The following is a 20,185-nucleotide window of genomic DNA, read 5'->3' as shown; positions in this document are numbered from 1 at the left end:
CTTATTGCAAAAAAAGAAAGAAAACATGCTTGCTGATAAGCCGCAGAGAAGAGTGTGCAGCTTCGGAGCAGAGACTCCTCCCCCCTCCTCCCCTCCCCCGCATGGACTACCATTCTCAGATTGGCAGGGGACATGACACCCGAACATGCCATGATGGCCGTGATGGCCGTGCCTTGGTTGCCCCACGGGCCAGCGCTCGCACTGCTGAAGGGTAGGCAACGCAAGCAAAAGAACACCCCCATTATAACCCGCGCCCCCCGTCGCGCTGTGTCTCGACCCTGTGGGAGAATGAAGCTCCGCCCCTAGAGGAGAGAAGTAAAAGAGCGAGAAGGGCTTCAAGGTGGTCAGCCACGTGGTGTTCGTTTCGAGAACTAAAGAGCCATGATCGGGCCTATTTGGTCCTTGTAAATTCTTTGAATAAGACAATTTTCCTACGTATTATGTAAGAAAGCTCTGTAGCTACCCATGGTTCACGCGTTGTCTTTTTTTGCTCACAGCCCTTGAACGAAAAACTAGCTTCGTAACTTGCCTTTGATATCTTGCAAAAAAGCTTCATATGCCAAATTTGCGTCTTTCAGACCATATACAGAAAGAGTACGTTCTGTTATAAGCGGAATTGTTTGGTTCGAAGTTGCATTATTTTGCTGTGTATGTCCCTTAAAGCACAAGTAGATCGGTAAGTGATCACTCAAACTCGATACGAAAGTGCCAGCATTAACGGCCTCCGCAAATATGTTATGAATACATTTATTAGGAAAGTTGAATGTTCAGTGACTCTGTAGGTACACTGATAGTATTCGAACATGCATTAATCTACAGAAAAGAAAAGTTTCTAGGAAATCCAGGAATACTGTTACTGAACCATTTGGTGGACGGTAGCAAACAGAAAAAAAAACAATATTATTTAGTTATTACAGTTTTATAGTCGTGTGTTACTAATGACAATTGATTTAGTATTTTACATGAAAACTGATTTTTAGCCAAGATACATATCCCACCACCACGACAAGTTCATCTATTGAGGTAAAACGTGGTGTACAGCGGTAGCCGAAATATATTTACGTCAACCCCAAACCACGATTCTGCAAGTATAAAGACATCAAGTGATTGCTCTCTCTGTTCGAAAAACAGTTGAAGATCTGTTGCTCGTTAGTTAATGACCAGATAATTATGTGAATACATCTGAAACTCCTTGAAAACGCGGCATATAAGTTACCGAAAAAAGAATGGTGCTACATATGACTGATAGATGTGTGTACCATAGTTATATCGTATTCATCTACATTTTCTACTGAAGTTTATCGCGTTCACTAGCACAGGAAATTACCACTGCGTTTGCACCATCAGCCACCCGGACCAGCAACCTGATGGTCAAGTGCGGAACATACTCATAGTTTTTTGCCTTTGCCCAGAGTTTAGTTTTGCTCAACCAAGCACGTGTCATTTTAGTCACATTTTCCGATATGAAGAAACCATTTCTTTCGGACAGCACTTGTTGGACATTGTGGGTCCTCGACCTGACGTATGTTTCGGAAAAAGGCCATTCAACGGCTTTTATTATACGAGTAATGCACACTGTTAAAGCTTATCCAAATCCTAATAATCACAAGGATGTGTCGTCATGCAAATGTTCACATAAACGCTGTTAATCAGTGGTCCTAATCCTTTGCCCCAGTAAGACGCGCTCGGGCGCATGTGGCAGGATGGCAGCCAAAAGTGCAGTGAGCAGAAGTTTTGCGCCCGTAAACTCTCAGTCGGGGGTGTCACCGATACACGCAAGCGACCGACCGTGTTGCCTAATCCTTTGAAGATAGCAGCGATGAAAGCTAGGCGTGCTCAGGCGCCCGTAGCGACCATGTGTCGGGTGTAACGACAGCGCACGAGCGACTGGGACGACCCATAGCGGCGTCAGCTGAGCAGTTGAAGAGCGGCGGGAATTCCGCCATGTGGCGGAGCGGCAGGTTTACGCGATGTTCGGCCAGCAGCAGCTGGTCCCCCTTGTAGACCGCGTCGCTCGTCTCGCAATTGTCCAGCGCGTAGTAGACGAAGAAGAGTGCGTCGGCTGACAACGACGGTAGCCGACGGTACCGGAAGTCGACGTTCCACGCACGGCGAACCTGGAAGGGTAGAGAAAATGGCTGGTACAATCCGCTCCAATATTCCTGTGTTATTTCGAGAGCTTTCGATTGTTCGGATAATCGATTGTGAAAGCCACCGCTTTTGTACTCTTAGTGCCGCTGCCATCGCTGGACATGGTGCACAATCGCACATAGTACATTCAGCACAAAGCAGTACTAACTCACCTGCATCGAGAATGGAACGAGAAACCACGGATGGCACATACCAAGGAAGATTGGTGAAGTCATTCATTCACAATGCAATATGAATTGTGAAGCACGCACACACACACACACACACACACACACACACACACACACACACACACACACACACACACACACACACACACACACACACACACACACACACACACACACACACACACACACACACACACACACACACACACACACACACACACACACACACACACACACACACACACACACACACACACACACACACACACACACACACACACACACACACACACACACACACACACACACACACACACACACACACACACACACACACACACACACACACACCTAGCAATTTAATTCGCCGGGGTACTGGCCATGTTTCGCAAGTCTGCTGGCAAGCAGCGCTGTACGGTTAAGGGTACCGCAGCAGAATGCACAGAGGTTCCGTACTATCACCTGGAGAGAAAGCCGGTCTCAACCACAATGCGAGTTTCTCAGCGACAACTTAAGCATGTGTGTCGAACAGGAAGTTTTTCTGGTTCGGTTGCGGCTCCGGAGAAACATTCCATTCAGGTTCAAGCCTGTTCGACCCTGCCCGAACCAACTCAAACTTGTTCAGAAAAAGAAAAAAAACTTTGGGTGGATTTTTACTCAAGAAGAACGGAGGTTAGGGACAGTTGATGATTATAAATGTTTAAAAACAGCGCTAGCGTACGCAGACTGCTGCAAGAAGGGACACACGACGGCGCTCAACTTACAACTGTCTTTTTTGGGGAAAACACACGTCGATTTATGCTTTAATCAAATCTGCGCACATGGCCAACGTTAAAAACATGCGTCAAATCATCATGTGCTTATCAAGGATAAAACCACTTTAAAAGCACTGTGTGTACACTGCGCTATTATCCATTGTGTCATCATCGTCATCATCATCAGCCTGACTATACCCACTGCAGGGCAAAGGCCTCTCCCATATTTCTCCAGTTAACCCGGTTCTGTGCTAGCTGCATCCACTTGACCCCTGCGAACTTCTTAATCTCATCCGCCCACCTAACTTTCTGCCGCCCCCTGCTACGCTTTCCTTCCCTTGGAATCCAGTTTGTTACCCTCAGCGACCACCGGTTATCCTCTCTTTGCACTACATGTCCTGTCCATGCCCATTTCTTCTTCTTAATTTCTATTAGAATGTCGGTAACTTGAGTTATTTCTCTGACCCACTCTGCACGCTTTCTATCTCTTAATGTTACCCCTACCATTTTTCGTTCCATATCCCTCTGTGTTGTCCCCTCAACTTAAGTGAAACCCTCCTGGTTGCCTCCACGTTTCAGACCCATAGTTGAGTACAGACAAGATGCAACTGTTGCATACTTTCCTCTTGAGCGATACCGATAAGCTGCTAGTCATAATCTGCGAGTGCTTGCTAAATGCGCTCCATCCCAATTTTATTCTTCCTATTTCCTTTTCATGGTCCGGATCTGCGGTTACTACCTGTCCTAAGTAGACATATTCGCCTACTACTTCCACTACTTCGCTACCTAATGTAAACTGCTGTTCCTTCCGGAGGCTGTTGAACATTACCTTAGCCTTCTGCATATTGATTTTTAAGCCTACATTTCTACTTTTCCTGTCTAAGTCATCAATCATTATTTGCACTTCATCCCCCGAGTTACTTAGCAAGGCAATGTCATCAGCAGATCGCAGATTACTGAGGTATTCTCCATCTACCCTTATCCCTAACTGCTCCCATTCCAAGTCTCTGAATACTTCCTCTAAACAAGCTGTGAATAGTACTGGGGAGATTGTGTCTCGTAAACGTAAAGGCTAAAGGTAAAGGCTTCGTAAAGGCTATCGTAAACGAGCCTGTGGAACGAATGCGTTTCGCTTTTTCGCGCCTTCACTTACTCGGCTCGCTGTGGTTGCTCCCGCCATTTCTTGTCGGGGTTGCATCTGTTACTTTTTGCCTTTTTTATGCGATGCTTTATTCGCGTTGGATCCATATTGCTGACCCGAGCGTCGCTCAATGGCTCTTGGCCCTTTCTAATGAGGACGAAAACCGAAAATGCATTTTGTGATGAGGCTTCACACGAATGAACATAAGTGGCTGAAATTAGGGAGCGACGTTTCGACCGTTTGTCTACATCGAGAAAACGGTGTTGAGTTGGACGTCCGCTAGACGGAGAAAATTCGTGGTAGGGAACCGCCTGAGTTCGCGACGTCTTACAACTTAGATGCGGCGCCACAATTCGATGGCGGCAGCAAAAAACTTCCAGTTGTCCTCAGGGAACGGCTTGGACTAGATTGACTGAAGACTTCGACTGCCGGCACAGAGCGCCGCGCAAACCACGCAGGACACAGCGGCATGGTTACTCGTGTCGACGAGAGTCAGTATTACACTGCGCCCACTTTGTTTCGCGGATTCGGTTGCGCTAGCTACCTGAACGATAACTGGGCAAAGCTGTGTCTCGAACCACATGCAACGGCGCCAGCATGTTCGTGCCTTCAAAAGGGCACCTTGTATCCTCCTTGGCATCTCTGCGTAACGATTAAGTCGTACGGGCGATGTGATGTGACCGATCTTGAACAATATTCATACTTATTTACGAGCCCGTCACCACTGTTCCCAAGTCGATATCTTGCCAGAAGAGGATACAATGCGCCGAGAGCATCTCTCTTGGGCCTTTCGTGAAGGTGGCGGAAATAACTAAACGAAAGTGATTACTGATTATAGGCTTTATATATACAGTAAATTCTGTACTCGAGGACAGGTGCGCAAGGAACCCATTCAGTAACAAACCTTAAAGTTCTCCATTTCAGTGCTCATCTTAAAGTTATTATCTATAAATTTCGATCTGTCTCTGCTTCAGCGACTGCCACCCTGGACATGTCCGAGTGCCTGAAGCCGACGCCTTACTCATCAAACGGTCCCAGCATGCTAACTTCATTTATTGTCGTCGTTAGCGTATTTATTGTATGGGATGCTCTAACAAATATCTACTCATCCGAAGCCCTCCAAAGTGGCTTAGCCCACCCGTTAAGGTCGTTTCTTGATCATTAATCACAAAAACTACTACCATGATTTTGAAGAACAGCGCGACTTGCACAAGGAGGGAAGAAAGACATACACGGACAGGCGCTGATTTGCAACTGATGTTTATTGCTCGGAACGTGGCAATATTGCCACGTGCCTAGCGCCGCGCGACTGCCGTGCTTGGTGCTTGTTGGCTCGAGAGGCGCGCTCGTGCTGGACTCTGTGATCGGAACTAGAAGCTGACCTTACTCTCGGGTCCTCGTCTACGTGTACCTTCACGGCTCCGTGTGGCTCGAGTCGTGACACCGGGGGAGGTGCGGGGCGCGCCCGTCGGCCCTCCTTCGTCAGATGCCACCGAGGACGATAGCTTCATTGGAGCAGTCACTACTTCCCACCTCGTTTTCAAACAGCGTGCCGGCGCCGAGCTGCGACTGAGTATTGAGCATCTTGAAGGTGGGCACCCTACAATAACCCAGTATCTTGCTCAGGGGCTGTCGTCGTATTGCCTCCACGATGGGGTGCATTAAAAGAAGAATTCTACGTCGAGTGCAAAAACATACCTGCTAGTCACACCTTTCCGACAAAAAAACACTTTTGTTTGGTTGGAAAGGCAAGAAATCCTCCTGACCTGCCACGACGAACCAACTTCCGGTCATCTTGGCTTTACACGCACCCTATAACGAGCCCAGCAGAACTATTACTGGCCACATCTTTCTCCGAGCGTTAGACGTTACGTACAGACTTGTCGACAATGCCAGGGGCAAAAAAAACCCGCTCTCAAGCCATCCGGCATGTTAAAATCTATCGAACCACCCCTCACACCCGCCGAGCAAATGGGCATAGACCTTTTAGGCCCATTTCCTTTAACATCGAACGGACACAAGTGGATCGTAGTCGCCACATACTACTTAGCACTTTCCTCGATCACTTCAACGCCTTGGAGCCCTCAATCAACTTTACTTTTGAGGAAGAGACCGACGGCTGCCTTCCGTTCCTCGACACTGTGGTATTCCGCACCCCGGCTGGTCTCAGTTTTCGCGTCTACCGGAAACCGACGCATTCCGGAAGGTACCTTGATTTTAATTCAGCGCACCCAGTCAGTCATAAGCGGTCCGCGGTTGCGTCTCTAATCAACCGTGCCAGGGAAGTATGCAGTGAAGACGGAGCCCTAAACCACGAAATGAAGACCATCGAAAATGACTTGAAAAGAAACGGATACCAGCTGTCGTTCATTCGAAGCACGCAAAGAAGATTGGCTCCATCGAAGAAGCCTACTGCCAGGGAAGACGAAAGTGCCAACGCACCGAAACCGAAACGAGCCCCTATCCCGTACGTATCAGGAATCAGTGAGGCACTGGCACGGATGTTCCGCAAGCATGGCGTCAATGTGGCACATGTCCCGACAAGCAAGGTACGAAATGAGCTTGTAAATGTGAAAGATCAGCTCCCACGTGCGAAGTTCCCCGGCGTGGTTTACAAAATTTCCTGCGCAGACTGTTCAGCAGTTTACGTAGGCGAAACGAAAGATTTCACGAGACGCCTGAAAGATCATCAGTACGATGTACGTAAAGGAAAAGTGACAACTAACGCAATCGCAGAGCATGCGCAAGAGACTGGCCATGAAATTAACTAGGATGAAGCAGAAATAATGACATCGGAAAAGAACGTATCAGACCGCCGAAATCTCGAGTCACTAATCATCCAGACAACATCTAACTCAATAAACAAGAATGATGGCACACTGCATCCTATCTACGCGAAATCTCTAAGAACAGTACTAACTGCTACAAAAAGCCCGGGGCGTCCGGCCGGTTGTTCATTGTGAACAAGGGAGCCATAACGCTCCCGAAACGTCATTTGTTTTAAAATTGACCATGGTCACTGACCAGTGAATCGATCAACAAAACATACTACTTAACGCGCTACGCTGAAACGAAGGCCCTTGCCCGAGGTACTGCCGGCGAAGTTGCTCGATTCTTTATGAACGACATTGTGCTCAGACACAGTACACCGTCGACCATCATTACTGACCGAAGAAAGGCGTTTACAGCTCGGCTACTGCGGGACACCTTAACTCTCAACCATAAGGAAAATAAAACCGCAGCAGACACAGGACGGAGGCTGGAGACAACACAGGGTGGTACTGGCAACTGAAAAGTTTATTGAAAAAACAGGGGCTTTTAAAGACAGATGGTACATGTGACCTTACAATCATGTAAAGGGGACTGAAACATGAAAACCAAACAAGACCTTCGGCGAAACTTAAAAGACAACAATCAGCACGTGGAAGTTGATAAAAGGATGATAACAAACATAATCTGTAAAAGAGGAAATAAGTACAAAATAATCTGAACAATCTGCAACAGCACATGAAGGAAAAGACAAAGATCTCCGCACTAGATGAGCATGAAACGAATCCAAAACAAGAGGTTCAAAAAAAATTTTTAAACGACCGGCAACCAGGGGAGAAAGTGGATGCATAAAAACAAAAAAGTAAAACAACCACCCAAGAAGTCACATGACAAGGAAATCTAGTTTCCTTGTCATGTGACGCTTGTATCCAATTTTACCGGTGGGTGTCCGGCGGCGGGTGATCGGGACTAGAAGCCGACCTTATTCTCGGGTCCTCTTCTGCGTGTACCTTCACCGCTCCCTGTGGCTCGAGTCGTGACAATATGTATATCAGGCTCCAAACAACAAAAGAAAGCATAGAAGCGATACACATTTGATTATGCACGGGAACACACGTTTGATGCCACCACGTCACTTCCCTGTAGCTAGAAATCTTAGTTGCTTGGCTGACAACGCCAAGAACGAGACGTTGACGTCATTTGACCAGGCAATTTGCGCGGCCTCAATAATTTCACGGGTAAACTTGTCCCGATGCCTATTTAACACTTTTGTTTTGTTGGAAATATGGCTTGCAGTCTTTACTTTTAAAGTCTCTGCAGTGGACGTCGAGATGCCCTGTAACGGAGTTGACTCGAGAAGTGCCTGAAAATAAGATAAGATTTCTTGTTTCTCAGACTCAGCTTCATGCCAAATCACGCCTGCTGGTCTTATGAACCACGAAGCAAAAAACTACCGCTTCCGTTTGCGTAGTCGCATTCTAAGCTCGTAAAACGCGCCGTGGCTATGTAGTGCTTTACAAATGCATTAAACAAATCATGCTTTCACTCCATAAAAGAAAATTTCTACCACAAAACCGATCGCCTTGTGAAGGCAGGATATCCCAAGCAACTGCTCGTGTCCGTTTCAGAATCGATGCTTGCATGTTTGAGCAAAACCAAAAAGAAGGAACTGGCAGGATCCGGCTAGGAAAAACAAAAGACAACGGTCATTCCCTATATCTAGAAATTTTCCTATAGGCTAAAGAAGATAGGCCACCGAGCTAATGTGAGAGTTGTTTCCTCGGTTTCCGAAAAGCTTGGGAAATTGTGCAAGTTTGTTAACACTGAATCTATACCAGAAAAGTGCACTATATAATATGAAAACTAATTCGTTGCATGCAAAGATGGTGTTATCTACTCCATCCCTTTATCTTGCGGCAAACGGTACTAGAGCAGTGCACGGGCTCGGGCGGCTCGGCAGCCCTTTCGCTTGTGTTCGGGCCGGGCCATACGCCCCAATCACAAACACGTGCAACGTTTGAGAAAGCGCGATTAATGCCATAGTGCGAGTTAGACTTGGTTGTTCTTGTTACAGTGTGTACATGGCCCACAGCCCGACGGCCTCGAAACCTAACTGCGCGATAATGCACAGCATCTTCCCGCGTCCTCCTCACGCGACAGCTTCCGAACTCTTTCCCGGAATCGGCCCGCCTTCCTCCCCACCTCTTCGCCGCGAATGGATCTTTGGTAGCCGTGAGTGAGCAAGCAGAGGGGTTGGTTGTGGGCTATTTAGTTTTAGTTGGTAACCCCGGCGCTAATGTTCAGGTATCTGATTCGAGATTCGGGCCACGCTGTCGCCTATCAAATTAAGGTCTCTTTTGTGACTTACTCCTGATGGCCTCATCTGAAGCGGGACATGCTCAAAGTATCTGCGGTGTAAAGTATCTGTTGTTTCTCTTGTTGCGAAAATTTCACGTGAAAGGCACACGGTGAGCCAGGCGAGCTCACCGAGTACTTGGCCACAAAATCAAACCCTTGTTTAGGTTTAGACCTAGCGTACTTTTGAAGAAATAATCAAGCTGCTTACCGAAAACTTGGTTTCCTATCAAAGAACGTGTTAGTCCGCCGCAAGTTGTAGCACCGAAAGAAATTTCAGCGCTCCTGGGTTCATTATCCAGAAGTGCCGTAAACGCCTAAATTCAAAGGATAACTCATTGTTTTTGTACAATAAGTAAATTGTACGTACGTCCTGAGTCCTTATAAATTCAGCAAATTTGTCATTTGAAATGTGAGGACTCAACATTTTAGTATCTTGATAAACTTATCACCCCGATTCTTTGTTGTCGCTGGCATGTTGCATGGCGGGCCGAGTCGGGCTTTAAATCTAAGCGCCGAGATGGGCCGGTCCAGGCTCAGTCCCTACCGTAGTTGGACCGGGCCTCTAGAGTCGGGGCCGGCACGGGCTCAAAATTTCGGCTCGTGCACACCTCTAAACGGTACGTCGGCTGGACGGGCAGATGCCTTAACGAGCGTCTAAGGAAACGCAGTAACAATGTTTAAACTCCGTTATTGAAGCCGCGCAATTTGCCTGGTCAAATTACGTCAGCAGCCCGTCCTTGGCTTTGTCAGCTAAGGAACTAAGATTTCTTGCTACAGGGAAGTGACGTGGTGACATCAAATGTGGTTTCCCGTGCATGATCAAATGTGTATCACTTCTATGTTTTCTTTTGTTGTTTGGAGCATGATATACATAATACCACGTTCCGCGCAATAAACATCAGTTGCAAGTCAGCGCCTGTCCGAGTGTCTCTTCCGTCCATGTCCAAATCGCGCTGTTCTTCTACAAAATGGCATACCAACTAGCCCAAGAACCATGACATTGCTTTCGTACGCCTAATGCGGCGCCGCTTTTGCGCGGTCACGTCGAAGTCTAGTGCAAATGTTGTACACTGCAGAGCTGCGCGTACAACAGAATTTTGCATATATATGGCACCTGCTATTTTCGTCCTTGAAATTGTACGCGCTGCCGGTATATAGGAGCCGAGTCAGTGCAAACTGCTTAGTGACGGACCGTGGGCTTACGTTTTCTTATTGCCACAGGCGATGTATCATTCCAATTACTTCTCAGTTACAGCAATAGAGCCATGACCAGCCGCATTGATATTTTGCTTGAATCTATAATTCGTGTCACCTGCTTAGAGTTTCAGTGCATAATAAAAAATGGCTGAGGCTTAGCTTGGTTAAGCCTGGTCAGATGCGAAGCATATTGATTGCTAAACTCGGCTTTCCATGGTTACACTTGGCTAAACTTTTCTTTCCTTGGTTACACGTGCTTTTAAACGGTGTAAACTTGGAATTCGCAATGTTTTCCCATCGCATAAAACTAGGTAATAGCATGACTCGTTCATCTCTAATCTAACTGTGTTACCAACACGCACAACGAACATGTCCCCCAGGCCAACGATACTCGATTGCCACTACGCGAATATGTACGCAAAGCAAAAGCTCTTGGAACACGGGTCTACTGGAGGCGAGCGCAATCGTCTCCTCTTTATATATAAACCTGCGCTATACTACGTGGTCCGCACAGCGTGCAACCGCAGCCGACGGCGCGAGCTGGTCCCCGTCTCTCCTCTGTTGTGACGTAAACGTATCACGTGGTGTGACGTCACCATACCACGTGGTCGGCACGGCGTGCAACTGCAGCCGACGGCACGAGCCGGTCCCCCGTCTCTCCTCTGTCGTGACGTCAGCGTATCACGTGGTGTGACGTCACCGTACCACATGGTCCGCACGGCGTGCAACCGCAGCCGACGGCGCGAGCTGGACCCCCGTCTCTCCTCTGTCATGACGTCAGCGTATCACGTGGTGTGACGTAGCATTCCACATTCATTGCACGGCGTGTAACCGTCACGAAGGGCTGTGGTTTACCTCTAGCAATATGCTTCGCATAAAAATAAACCAATAGGCGAATCCGTCATCTGAGGAAAGCAAGACACATACCCGCTTTTAGGCAGCCGCGACGACGCTTCAAGCAACACAAAACTGCTCACCGAAGAACAAAATCGGCGCACGGTGCGGCCGCCGGGCGGCTGCTGCAAGCGGCGTAATCGAGAGGAGGAGAGGAGCCCAACAGGCGCCGCGAGCAGCACGCGGAAAGAAAGCGCGCGCGGCCTCTTTGGCACGGTGAGTCAATGCGTCGCGGCGGCTACTGCATTTCAGCACTTGAGGAGGAGCGCGCGGCAGTCTTGCAGGCAAACTTGAGGTTGGGTTCTCTAACACTCTCCACTAAAAATCTGTTTTTTGGCATCCTTTGTAGAATTTCTGCAGTGCATAGCTTCTCGGTACTCGTGTTTGAATTTCGTGGTACTATATATTTGTGAACGGCGCATGCATCAGATTCACTTCTTGTGGTTTTGAAAGCCTTGTGCTGAGCCTACAAGCTTTTGCAGAACTGATATCATATTGGGCTTCTTTCCGTGCGAACTGGTCAACATCGTTTTCAGTTGTTCGTATAATTGCCCCCACTAACTTCTATCAGCACTGCTATGCTTATCCTGACACCTGTTCTCTCTCTTTTAAGCACACGTGTGCTTTGTGCGTTTTCCCCGCGACTAAATGCGAATTTTAATATTTTTGCACACTGCGCGTAAAATACAAGCAGTGGAGTGTGCTACCATACAAAGATTTCGTGTTCCTTTGTCATGCGGCATACGTGATGGCGGTGAATGAAATAATATGTAGAAATAAAAACCCTGCACAATTCAGGGAGAAGCTGTGTTATTTTCTGAGACAGGCAGTCCTATATCAAAGCAGGAGTCATGCGCTCCGAAGACGTTTCGCCTAGCTGACCGAGAGCAACCGATAGTCCACATAAGGCAGCATAAGAAAGGCTCTCCAGGGGTGTTGCGAACGAAGGTTGATGAGGAAGATTCATAAAAAAGTAAAGTGTCCTTAATTTTCGGAAGCAGCAAGTTTTTTGTGGCCGTAGTAGTAAGGCACGGATACATTGAAGACTTTTAAAACATTGGATGGAAAAAACATTCTACGTAACGTATTTGTTAACTTAGATACCTGCCACGGCTCCTGAAAGGCACGGAAGGCGAACTGCAACGCGGCTGTCTGTAGCAGCAGAGCACCTCTCGATCGCACGGGATCCGCCATCGCGGCTCCCCTCAGTGAGCCGGGCAGCTCTCGCATGTCCCACTCGAAGCACTGCAGCAGCGCCTGTAGCTTGCGCCGCACGGCCTCGTTTCTGTCCCAATCATGCAGCAGGAGTGCGTCCAGCAGGGCATGGTACAAGCGCACCGCGTAGCGTGCCATCTGCAGCGAGAAGCCCGTGCTGTTGCCCGGCACGGATATGTTGAACAGCGCCGCTGGAACGAGGACGCGCCGAAGCAGCTGGTCGTACACGGCGTGCACAGAGGACGGCCGCACGGGGGTGATTCGGTCTAGCGAACGGCCTGCACGTGCAGTGCACAAGTAGTAGTGGTAGATCGCACTTAAAGCGGAACATGAACTCGGCCGCGGTAGCCACGGTCTGGGAAGCAATGCGGCACGTGGAAGGCATAATGATTGCCGCAACGGCATGCACTCTCAGCTCTTTCGATTATGTAATTTTTTACTTCCTACAAAAATTGCTATAGATTGAAGAGCCATCTTTCTAGTCTATTCAGTATATAGCCTTGTTCTGTCATTAATTACTGATGGGACGCTATGGACTGGCTGTCAACCAGTTAATGCTATTAGCACCAGTTCTCGACAAAATAGACCTAACATCAGCCGTGAACCCAAGTGGGAATAAAGGTGAACATCATGTTTTACTCGACGCCCAGCTGGAAGCGAACTTTTCGTCTGAATCATAGCTGGGTGCAGGCTATGTATATGGATAAGTTGCGCTCACAAGCAATGGGATGGAAATGAAGAGGTGATGTGGCGTTCACAAGCACTAGGATGAAGATGAAGAGTAAGAAGAGCGGAGGAGGCACACGAGCTGAGAAGGTGACCGTTCCGCGAGTTTCCGAAATCCTGTAAACAAATTCGTTTTGCCAATCACCACTTCGTAAGAGTTAGTAATGCGTGCAGATTACCAATCCTGGACCCATCAGTCATCCGAAAGAGCCGACGCCAGGCCGGGGTGCTGCCATCGTTGCCCACTATGAATACCTCAGAAGGAAAGACCATGCCTGCGTTAACGTCAGGGACGAGTCAGCAACATCCTCGGGATTGTCCTGAACAGATAAAGTCCTGGAAACACCAACACGAGCCGCGCACGTTTTCAGGAACGTCTGATGAAGATGTTGAAGAGTGGCTTACACATTACGAACGAGTGAGAATTTTCCTATTTAAAAAGAAAACCTCGCCACTTCTTCTGACTTCATCCATTATTGCAGGATGTTTGAGGCGTTGAATCGAGGTGTATTACCCCAACTTCGGTCGTCTTTCCAACGTCCCAATCGTTGCTAGTTCCGAGAGTAATTACGACCCTAATTACATGGATGACATGGCGTCTTCCATGGATGACATAGCGTCTTCCATCCAGTGGATTGTCCAAGAACTGGCCAAAAAATTCCAGCTTCCTGCCACCCAACTCATCTACAATGATTGTACCGTCTTTGCCAAAGTAACCAGGCTGCTCCGAAGGCTGCCGGAGCAAGCAAGCGGCCGTGTGGCGGCTTATCGGTGGTCGTCAGCTCCGAGGGTACAACTGCTGAGGTAACTTCGCACCCTAACTAGGCGCGTATGATGTGCGGGCTGCGGTTTCACGCGTGCGAAGCCTGGTTGTGCCCAGCGAGGGCGCTCAGTGTAGCAACAGGGCTATTCGCTCCTCTCGGCAACTGCGGAAAACAGAAAAGCAGCTGATAGTAGACAATGAGCTCTTGTTGTTCGTTTCTAGGACAAATATGTGCTAGGTTTGCCAGACAATGTGGCCCTGAAATAAGGGTTCCGCGAACGAAAAAGTAATCATGTGCCTCTAATAGTTGAGCGCGAGGAAGATTGCATTATAGTTCGTTGCTTAAACCAAAGCTTACCTACAAGCAAATGCAAGAATTTGTTGGAATCGATCATTGCACTTATTTATACACAGCCCTTTCAAAGGGCTAACACAGTTTTGCGAGCCTAAAAGAGAGATAAGGTGGCTTTTCGGGTTCGCAAGCTTTCCCATATCTTTGTACCGGAGTTACCGCCCGTAAAGTGGCAATACGCAAGGCACCTCGGGGAAAGCATTTTGAAATTTCGAGGTGCGTTATCATTCTTTAATGTACAGACGCATCAAACACGGAGGAAAGCGTAATTGAGCTGGTGCATCTCAGCAGCGGATCACAGAACACAATCACGTATAATTATATAGCGAGAAACGCGAATTCTAGTATCTGCTTCAGGGCAGTTGCCGAGAAGAGCGAATAGCCCTGTGGCTATACTGAGCGCCCTCGCTGAGCACTACCAGGCTTCGCACGGGTGGAACCGCAGCCCGCACATCACACGCGCCTAATTTTTGTCATCCAACGGGTGAGAGTGAGGGTGCGAAGTTACGTCAGCTGTTGTACCCTCGGAGCTGACGAGCACCGATAAGCCACCGCGGGCGCAACGCGGCCACGCGGCCGCGCGCTTGCTCCGGCAGCCTTCGGAGCAGCCTGGTCACTACTAAGGTGCAGCCACCGCGTTTTGAATCACCGCCCTCATTAGCCAGACCGAGCTAGCTGTACGATAGTCCGCGAAGTAGCTTCAACAGCGATCCCGCAGCTGGCCCCCTTCAGGGTGCGTTTTGAAGTCGCTCTGTGGAAGACCAAATACCAGGGCTGCGAAGCTTCCACCACCCTTCGAACGATTTTGCCGTTCCTGCACCTCGCCGCTAGTACTGTCCCAACAATGACTTTACCTGACCAACAGCTTGTCGTGCGGGTCCGGTGTGTTACCGTTGTGGTAGTCGTGGGTACATTTCCCGGTACTGCCAGCGTCGGAAGCAATATGACCAACATCCGTTTTCGTACGCAAGTCCCTTTGGCCAATCTAAGATGAGATTTCGTGATTAGCAGCCCTAAAACCAACATTTTTCCCGGCTGCTGTGACAAGTAACCCTCCTAAACGACTCATCCGCTTCCGATCGCAGTTTCACGCCACCTATCCATCGATGCCGTTCACCGTCGCCGCTCCGCCACTTTGTACCACCACTTCCTGAAAACTAACCTCTAGGGCCGATGGAGTTAAGGTCGCGGAACGGTAGTCTTCACTAATTCCTCTTCCCGTCTTTACATCAAGTGTGTGTGTGTGTGTGTGTGTGTGTGTGTGTGTGTGTGTGTGTGTGTGTGTGTGTGTGTGTGTGTGTGTGTGTGTGTGTGTGTGTGTGTGTGTGTGTGTGTGTGTGTGTGTGTGTGTGTGTGTGTGTTTTGGTGGAATAAATACTCTCCCGTTAGTATACACTGGTGCCGCTATATCTGTGATGAGTCTTGCATTTAAAAACCACGTGGGAAAGAAATTTATGTTCGCGTGGGACCAGCCTGCCAGTTTTCGCGGTGTTGGAGATGAAACTTTGCGCCATGTTGGTATGTGCTTCGTGTCAGCTGTTATTGCCGACAAACGTTTCGGACTAAGTTCGTCGTATTATTCCACGCCACCCACGACGTCATGTTAGGTATTGGCTTGGCTTTTTACATGAATGTGGGGCAACACTTGACTGCGGTGGTGGTGAAATTTCTCATCGTCGCTATGTGCTTGCTGCCTTTGTGGATGATTCCACCTACCACCGCGAGAGAGCATTCAGTGTCACACAGGATTTGCTGTTACGAGTCGCAATGTTCGTTCCAGTTCGCTCTTCTGACAGTTGCGTGTGGACTTCCTATTTGCTGGTTGAACAAGATTTCCAGAACGCCGCGATGAAGAATGCAGTGGTACCAAGGGCTCTTGTTGCAGCAGCTGAGGGAACAGCACACGTGTAATCGGTGAATGCATCAAATGAATGTGATTTACTTCCATCTGCCATGAAACTTGCTTGCTTTGATGCACATGACGCTCTATCGAATCTCGAGAGGCATGATCTCTCAGCAAATATATACGGTATGATCAAAAAATCGCTACCGTCATCAGAATATCTTGCATTGCAGGTTCAAGCACGGATTCACTCACCTCGCCTATCCCTTGATGTCTTTGCTTCACAAGGACACTCCATTTTTGTGGTCGTCTGCATGTGAGTCTGCCTTCCAGCAGCTGAAGTATTTGTTAACATCTCGGCATATTCTGCGCCACTCTGACTCAGCGGCGCCTACTGAAGTCCACACGGATGACAGTGGCGGCGGTGTGGTCCTTGTTCAACTTCACAACGACCTCCAGCACGTTGTTACGTAAGTAAGCCGTATTAAAGCGGAAGGGAACTATACAGTAACGGAGTTGGAGTGCTTTGCGGTCCTTTTTGTGGTCCAGAAGTTTCGACCATACCTGCATGGGCGTCATTTCCATATCGTCACTGATCACCACTCTGTGTTGGCTTGTTTGCCTGCTCGATCCATCCAGTACACTCCCACTTTGGGCCTCGCGCCTCCAGGAATGCGACTTTACTGTTTAGTACAAAAGCGGACGCCGTGCATCTCTGTGGAGTTTTCCAGTGTTTAGACAATGAGCAAGAGCAGCGGAGAGACACTGCCCTCCAACATTCTTCGACCAAGCCTGCACGTCTGCACTTGGGAGTTCGCTCTTCATTCATGAAGGCTTGCTTTTTGAGAACTATTCAGTAGAGGGTTCCCGCCTGCTTGTGGTTGTCCTTGCAAGCATTTGTGGCGCTGTCCTTCACGCTATGCATGATGGTAGTGCATTCCACTATATGATCTTTCCCTGTACATACTACCGACTATGGCAACAATTCTACTAGCCCGGATAATACAAGGCAGCGCGACAGTACGGTGCAAGCTGCGTCCAGTGGCAACAGTTCACATTGGAATGCTGCAGCCGATCAGCCCGTCGCATACACCATTTGAGAGAATTGGCATCGACTAGCTTGGTCCGCTCCCCAGGTCAGCAACCGGCCACAACTGGATTATTGCATGCGTCGACTACTGCACACGATATGTAGAGAGCGCTGATCTGATTTCTGCCTGAGCTGATATGTTTCCACCTTTTTGCTGCACTCGTCATCCTTCGCTACGCTGACCTAGAGTCATCATCAGTGACCGTGGCTGTCAATTCACTCCCCATGTCGTCGACGATTACTCCGGCTATGTCACTGTGATTATCGGCACTCTACACCTTATCACCCACAGAGGAATGGCACACAGAGCGCATAAATTGCACCTTAACGAGCATGTTGGTGATGTACATGGCACAGAGCATAAGGACATAATGCTGCCATTTGTCACTTATGCGTAGAATACTGACCAGTACGAGAACACCGAGAATTCACCGTTCTTCTCCTCGCTGGCTCGCCATGCACCTTTCTTGACACAATTCTTCAATTGTGCATCCACCCTCATACATCCATTTCAGACACTCTATTCCGCGCCGACTTGCTAGACTGAGAACCCTCAGCACACAAAGTCGACCTAAGGCACGGTATGATGACGGCCGCATGGCAGTCACTTGTGTTCCCCTTGACTACGTTTGGCTCTGCACCCCTCTGCGCCGTCGAGGCCACTACCAGAAATTTGTCTGCGCGTACTCTTATCCCTTTGTCATTCTCGACGTCATTTCTTAATTATACTCATTGCCGGTGCCACGAGACCCAGGTAAACCACGTCGCCCGCCTAAAACCTTGCCGTCGGACTGATGATTAATGTAATTGCTCGCGGGCGAGCTTTCACTGAACCAGGAGAAATGAAACGTGTGCTCACAAGCAGTGGGATTGAGATGAAGAGCTGATGTGTTCACAAGCACTGGGATGAGGGAGCATGAACGGTCGATGAACACTGGAACGGGGTCCAGTCATGCTCCGTTCATGCTCCCTATGAGGGAGCATGAACGGTCACTGAACACTGGAACAGGGTCCAATCTGGCGCTGCATTGTAAGGACTGTGATCGCCAGCGCAAACCCATTTTAGAAAGAACGGTGGTTTTGAACCAAAGCCGCGAACCTGTTGCCCGCGAACTAAAGGAAGCTTTTTGGATTTGAAAGAAGGGCCAAAATTGTGTTAGCGATGCCTCGGTTTCCCTGTATGTGAGTGAAGAAAGTTTTTTTGGAAAAATTTGGCTGAACAAGAGTACGAGGTTTGCTACTATATATATTGTGTGTATTCAGAAGGCGAAACCTTTGGTGATTGCTTACGCTGGTACATGTGCTTGTTCTGGTTTTTATGTTTTCGTGTGCTTTTTATGTCGTCTTCACTTCTCAACATTTCACTGGGTCCCATCATCATAGAAGTTTTGTTTGCCTTTTTTTGGGTGGCAGAAGGTGCGTATAGTGCTTAAAGCATTGAAGAAGGTTTAGTATCGTACATGATTTCTCGAGGTTGGTTTTTTAAGTTCCGCTCACTTCTTATTCATTCCATCATGTTACTTTGGCACTTTACACCACGTGTCATTTTGTTTTTAAAGTCATCGGTGTTTTTATGGGTATTAGTCCACCCTATGTTAAACAATGAATTTATTGTTTATTGTTTTATTTTTTATGTTAATTTGGCCTTTACGTACCACGTGTTAATTTGTTTTCAAAGAGTAAGGTGTTTTATCGGGTTTAGATCAAGCTAGGTTAAACATGGAATTTATTGTTAGATAATATTGCTTTCCGACGTGTAGGGAGGGTGACGACGTCCCTATATATTGTGTGTGGATTTCAGTAAAAGAATCAGTCGCCAGTAGCGTGTTGTCCTGTCTCCTCTCTTCTGTTTGTCTCTTTTTTGCGCTTACTTTCCCGTACGATGCAAAAACATGAACGTTAGCGGGAATGCCAGAGGGGCCACTTGAAATTTGCGCCCTACAACGCCAGTGCGCACGCCACTCCGGCGCAATGGAAGCATTTACAGAATGAAATCCACACACAAAGCTCTTTTGTCGGCGCGTATCTTTTGGGTAACGTAGTGAGATGTTTTGAAACGCACTTTAGCTGTGGCTGTGACGTTGTCGAAGGAATCAGGACTTACTCTAAGAACGCGCACTTTCTTTAAAATATGCACTTGTCGACGCGCCGCTGCGTCTGTGGTGGCACGCCGCCACGCGCGGGGCAAGCGCCAAAGCCTGCAGGGAACGTAGGGAAGACGCCCACTAGCTTTCCAAGTTAATGGGAATGGTCCGCGCTTGTGCGTACTGTCGCGCGAATGCGAGGAAGAACGCACAAGATCGAGCGCCGGACCTTCAATTTCGCAATTGCGTCCTTCGCACGCAAGGGACGAATGTCTCCACATGCGCCGGCTCTAATTGTACCGCTGCCAACGATACCGTGAAAGTAGCACGCCGCTGATGGATCCTTCAATCAATGGAACTGGTCAAGATTACGAAAATATCGAGGAATACAGAGCTCCGCGTTTATGAACATTGCGCTGCAGCATTAACGGATCGTAGCAAAACAGACATCTTAGCAAGTTGGTACAGCTTCGAAAGCTTCACCAGCGCTGCGCCCTCCCTTCTCTCTTTGTCCCCTGTCCTAGTGGTGCTAAAGTTTTAGAACAGTAACGGATCCTTCTGTGCGTCGGCAATGGTTCCCACACTGCACGCAAACGTTCCTTCAAGTGCATGCATTTTTTTCGATGCTCGCTTATTAAGAGCACCTATTACCTCGCACATACTCAAGGTTGTAAATT

The 20,185-nt window shown here is 48.3% G+C and overlaps 1 protein-coding gene across 1 annotated transcript in view; it reads right to left on the bottom strand.

Moving 5' to 3' along the window:
* Positions 1–363: 363 nt before the first annotated feature.
* The window catches only part of LOC146170939 (neprilysin-1-like), a 62,087-nt gene continuing 42,265 nt past the window's right edge, over positions 364–20,185 (bottom strand). The window contains exons 6-7 of the mRNA XM_084586699.1: positions 12,540–12,928; positions 364–2,117 (exon numbers count right to left, since the gene is read on the bottom strand). Of these exons, the coding sequence (XP_084442825.1) occupies positions 1,827–2,117; positions 12,540–12,928 (680 nt within the window). The 3' untranslated portion in view covers positions 364–1,826. The remainder of the gene's footprint in view (positions 2,118–12,539; positions 12,929–20,185) is intronic.

This window comes from Amblyomma maculatum, unplaced genomic scaffold, assembly GCF_055883805.1.
Source record: "Amblyomma maculatum isolate TAMU_Amacu unplaced genomic scaffold, ASM5588380v1 scaffold_27, whole genome shotgun sequence".
In the NCBI taxonomy this organism is placed as follows: Eukaryota; Metazoa; Arthropoda; class Arachnida; order Ixodida; family Ixodidae; genus Amblyomma; species Amblyomma maculatum.
The sequence above is the reverse complement of the archived record's forward strand: the minus strand, read 5'-3'. Positions and strand labels throughout refer to the sequence as shown.